This window comes from Penaeus monodon, chromosome 35 (assembly GCF_015228065.2).
Source record: "Penaeus monodon isolate SGIC_2016 chromosome 35, NSTDA_Pmon_1, whole genome shotgun sequence".
Classification (NCBI taxonomy): Eukaryota; Metazoa; Arthropoda; class Malacostraca; order Decapoda; family Penaeidae; genus Penaeus; species Penaeus monodon.
This window is the reverse complement of record NC_051420.1, coordinates 23,929,431-23,934,388: the sequence shown is the minus strand read 5'-3', so window position 1 is coordinate 23,934,388 and position 4,958 is coordinate 23,929,431. Positions and strand designations below refer to the sequence as shown.

At 42.3% G+C, this 4,958-nt stretch overlaps 1 protein-coding gene across 1 annotated transcript in view; it reads left to right on the top strand.

The window, feature by feature from the left end:
- Nucleotides 1-4,226: 4,226 nt before the first annotated feature.
- LOC119595271 (ER membrane protein complex subunit 1-like) overlaps nucleotides 4,227-4,958 on the top strand; it is a 2,845-nt gene continuing 2,113 nt past the window's right edge. Inside the window, exons 1-2 of the mRNA XM_037944429.1 lie at nucleotides 4,227-4,254; nucleotides 4,833-4,847. Of these exons, the coding sequence (XP_037800357.1) occupies nucleotides 4,227-4,254; nucleotides 4,833-4,847 (43 nt within the window). The remainder of the gene's footprint in view (nucleotides 4,255-4,832; nucleotides 4,848-4,958) is intronic.

Sequence of the window (4,958 nt, the reverse complement as noted above, 5' to 3'; positions counted from 1 at the left end):
GGAGGGGACCGAGGCAAGGATGGCTAAATCATTTAGGTACAGTGACGATCGGATACCTGGTGGTAGAGCAGAAAACTAACCCGTTTACAGAAAGGAGGAATAATGTGGTACTGAGCACTCTACCTTGTGGGACACCTTCGGAAGGTGCGATCAGAAAAAAGGACTTTATGAAACCCCCCATGTTTCTGTGTATACCATGGGGATGTAGTTGTTGAAAGATATGGTACCGACACGTGGTATCATATGCCTTTTTCGAAGAAGACAGCTAATACTGAATCACAGCGTAATTTCTAGTAATTTGCAAAGGCAGCTTGTAAGTGCTATGGGACGGAAGTCTTGAGGTAGGATGAAGTCAATATTGAGAGAAGGTGTTCTAAGAGCGACCTCAGGAATTAATAGTGGAATCAGCCCAAAGAGTGTAGCGACAGTTAAAATCTCCAACTATCAGGAAAGATGGTTGAAGTTAGAAAAGTCAGAAGCAATTGTGATTCTTCCGTGAAGAAAAATGTGAATAGCTGAGCTATGTATAGTGGTTTGCAGAGGATGTATAACATATGGTATTTTATGATGGACAAGTGTGAAGGAGACAAGTAGAGAGTGAGGGGATGATACAGAATGGTAATTGGGAATTGGTACTAGAGGATGTGTGAGGAAGACTTCTTGGAGGCAGAGGAGGTGACAAAGGTTAGGTCTGTGAGAATGGAAGCTTCAAATATTCGAATACAGAAGAGTCATTATGATGTAATCAGCGGGTAATAGGGTTGGAATGGGTGTGTAGAAGTAGGAGGAGAGCCCAGGGAATGAGGTAGGGGATCAGGAGAAGGATTTGTAGTGTCAGGAGGTTCAACAGGAGAAGGACACTGCTGAAACAAAAGGAAGATGTGGTGGGGAAGGGGAGGGGAAGTTTAGCTTTTTGGGTGCAAAAGTAAGGTGAAAAGGGAAACCCAATTGGGGGAGTTTGGGTATGGAGTGCGGGTTTTTACAGGGAAAAAAAATTTGAAGATATGGGGGAGAGTGAGGGGGGAAAGTGGGGAGTTGGGGGAAGAGGTACTGTGGAAGAGTGGAGACAATTTGGGTAGAGGGAGGGGAGGGAGAAAGGGATAGTTTGGAAGGAGTGATAGAAAAACCCTAGTCAGCAGTTTCCCGTCGGCCCCTCGAGAGCAAGGCCAAGTTTTATCTGGAATGCCACCCAGACTCAAATTTCAAGCAGAAAAAAGCCCTAAAAAAACCTTAGGGTCACCACAATTAGCACATGTACGTGTTTGGAAGGAATTTTAAAACAGTCAGACAAGGTAGTGTTTTGAGGGGGGGCCAAAAATCCCCAAATCAGTCGGGGAGAATGGAAGGGATGAGTGGGGGTTGGGCTGGAAAGTTTCCCAGTGGGTAAACCCAAGGTGACAGAAAGGGGGTTGGGGATTAGGGGTAACATGACAAGGCGTGAACGATTGGGCGACTTGTTTGGAGGTTTTGGGGAGAAAGGGGGTGTGGGGGGAATCCAAAAAATAGATCCCACTTGGCTGTGCAAATCAGAGTACCCCAAAAGGTTTGTGAATAGGGGTTGAGGGGTAGGAGAGAGAAAGAGGGGTGGTGTGGAGTGAGGTTTTTATTTGAGGGGAGAGGGTAAAAGGATGGGAGTTGTAATAAGGGGGGAGGATGTAGGAAATGGAGAAAATTTGGGAGATGGAGTGGAGGATTTTGGGAGTGGGGAAAGGGGGGTTTTTTGAAGGTTGAGTTATACCTGGGTAGATGAATGGAGAAGGGGCGAGGAGGGGGTTATTAGCATGTCAAAGGGGACAGGGTCAGTAAACCCGAGGAGTTCGATTCAGAGAGGTAAATGATAAAAGGGGAAGCCCCAAAGCCCTAATTAAAGGGACAAAATCGTCATTACAAGCCATGGTAACCCCGGGGAAGATAAAAGGCCCTCCTTGGATTCCATGAGGGTAAGGGGTAGACAATAAAACCCAAAGGGAAATTGCCCATGGTCCCTTTAAGCCAAATCATGGCTGGGGACAAAGTCAGTGTTTTATATTTCAACATACTCTTACACCTTTGGAACTGGGCAGGGGAAGGGGGAGAGAAGATAGGGGAAAAGGAAGGAGGAGAATATTATTTATTAAAAAAATTTTGTGCATCAAATCTAAGACTTAGCAGTGATACAAAAATAGCAATAGATTGGGGGTAAGGGGAGGGTTTTTTTCTGTTAGGTAAGAGGTTATTTTTCTAAGGTGATGTTGTGGATTCCAGAATGGTCAATTTTGAACTAATAAATGTGTAGAATAAAAGGTCATATGATTAGAGAATATTGTGGCAAAAAAGGGTAAAAAAGAATTAATAAATTTGAATGTGGAAAAAAAGGGGTTTAAGAGAGAAGGAAAAAGGGAAAGGGGGGAAGAAAAAACTACACAAAATTTGTTTAGGCAAGAATAAGGAAGACAAATGACTGAGAGAAAAAGAAAGAACAAACAGGAGAGGGAGAAAGAGTCAAAACTTTAAAATTACTTTTTAAAAGGAAAAAGGGAAAAGGGCCCCTTTGTGAAAAACAGTAAAAAAAAATTAAAAGGTTTTGAAAAAGTTAAACATCTACTGCACGTTACTTATTGTTTTCCTCCACCCCCCCTTATTTCCCATCTTCTTTCCCTTATTGTCCTCCTCCCAACAGTACTACCTCTCTCCATATCACCCCATCTTTTCCCGACTTTGTTCTTTACAGCATTCACCTTACAAACCTTTTTAGTACTCTTTTTGGCCAACCAAATGCAATCATTTTTTTTTGATCCCCTACAGCCTGTACTCTCACAATACCCATCTCTTCCAACAATGTCTCCAAAAGTTACCTTTCACACCTTGTCAGGTTACATTCGAGCCCCAAGCTCATGCACTATCTACCCTGATGACCTCTTGGCAAAGCTTTTCCCGCCCAACCTCACTCCTCCCTTAATACTTGTACCAGAACCGTTTCCGTCTTTTCTGACGTCCGGTCTACGACAGGGAGTAGTCAGATTGTGAAAATGACTTGCTCTCATCCCTCATCGATTTCTGATGCAGTGGCATTCCAGTCCTACACCAATATTGCCAAGATTAGTTCTGTAGACATGACCCCCCTTTCATGAAGTTATATTGGTGGTGTCCTGCCCTTTCTGACCATATTGACCCCTTCCCCATCAATGTCACAAATTTTGTCATATGGGCCACCCAGCCAAACATTGTCGTTCCACAGCCTGCTGTCCTCTGTCGCTCAACCTGGTCATGATCATTCAAATTGCTTTGCTCAGTCACACAATGTGCCAATTGTGGTGACTCCCATAATGTATTTATAGGTGCCTACCTACAAGCTCAAATCTGATGGCAGCAGTTCTCAGATTTAAAACTCACTCTACGTGAGGCCGGGCAAGAAGCAACTGACAAGGTTTATCTCTTTCTACCTATTCTAATATGTACTTTGCCTGCTCCCCTCCCATTCTCAAGAAGTCTCTCTAACCCATACCAAACCTATCTACTACACCTCTCTCCCCAGTCAAATTCCTTTTCTAGTCAACATCCAGATAATCTAATCTCTACCACTTCCCCGGTACCTACCCCTCCCCTTCATTCTCACTTTACCTGTAAAACCCGGGCAATCTAAACATTCCAATCCATCTTCTACCACATCCTCTCCTACACCCACCTGTCCCTCTGCTCCTTGGAATCTATTCCCCTTCTCCCCCACATAAGAAAACATGTTTCTCAGACCTCCCCACCCCAAAACCCCCCCCAGAAAATCTTGAGGACATCTAAAGTTCATAAACATGGACTTAACCCTTTCCTGACGGGTAGTATTCATAGTGGCCAGGCCCCGCTGCCGGGGGCTCATATCGTCACCCTAGCATGCGCGAACCCCTCATGCCAAATATCAGCCCTCCCTTGCCGTTTTCGTAATTTCTACGAGCATATGTTGTATTTTCAGTTATCATTATTTTCTAAAGTCTCTATTTGCCATATTTCCTGATAAATCAAGACTGAAGGATATTTTTGTTTTTATATAGACTCCATAGTTGATCATTATTTTCTCTATAGTCCCGAATAAAATAAGCAGTGGTGGCATCATGGAGTTAATTTTTTTTTTTTTTTTTTTTTTTTTTTTTGTATGGTAAAAATGAGAAAAAATGTTAAAACGACTTAATCACATTTTCAGTGGCAGAAAAATAATAATTTTGCCGTGATTTTAACAAAAAAAAAAAACTCATGGCATGACCCTAAAATACAAACCCTGGGGATGTACGTACATGCCACCCATCAGCAAAGGGTTAACAGAATGATCCACTATCTCACCAACCCTAATCCTTTATTTGCTCTTTCATCAAAGTATCTGCAGATATCCATCCTCCTCCTCCTCTGAAGTTCCCCCTATCTCCCCACACGAAAAACACCCCATTCTTCCTCCTCCATGTGCCCATTCCCTCTTCCTTCCCCATTATTCTTACCACCCCCATTTAGATGCTCACTGACTCCCTTAAGTCACAAACAATGTCCTTCTGTGGATTACCATTTGATATTTCATAATAGCTCTTTTTCAGTTTTCCCATACAGTGTTCCTCCCCTTTCCCCAGGGCACATACCTCCATTTAATCCGATTATCCTATATGTTTCACCACATCTTTTTACAAATCCCCACTGTATTCCATTTGCTCCCTCTCTATACCTTTTTTACTAATATTCTATCTTTCAGCGTTCTACAACTTTTGACATCTAACACAATTTATCCTGATCATTAACTCATTTCTACCCTTCACCACAATACTTTACCATAGTGCTATATGAACTTTGATGTGTAGAAAATTATTTCTTCTAACCAGTAACCATTAAACCAGGTCAGCATTGTATTCATATTTTAGTATTAGAAAATTAATTCAAGGCACAAACTGGTTTGTGCCACTAAACAAATTATTAAAGGCATTAAAAGGTTCATTTAGACAAAATAT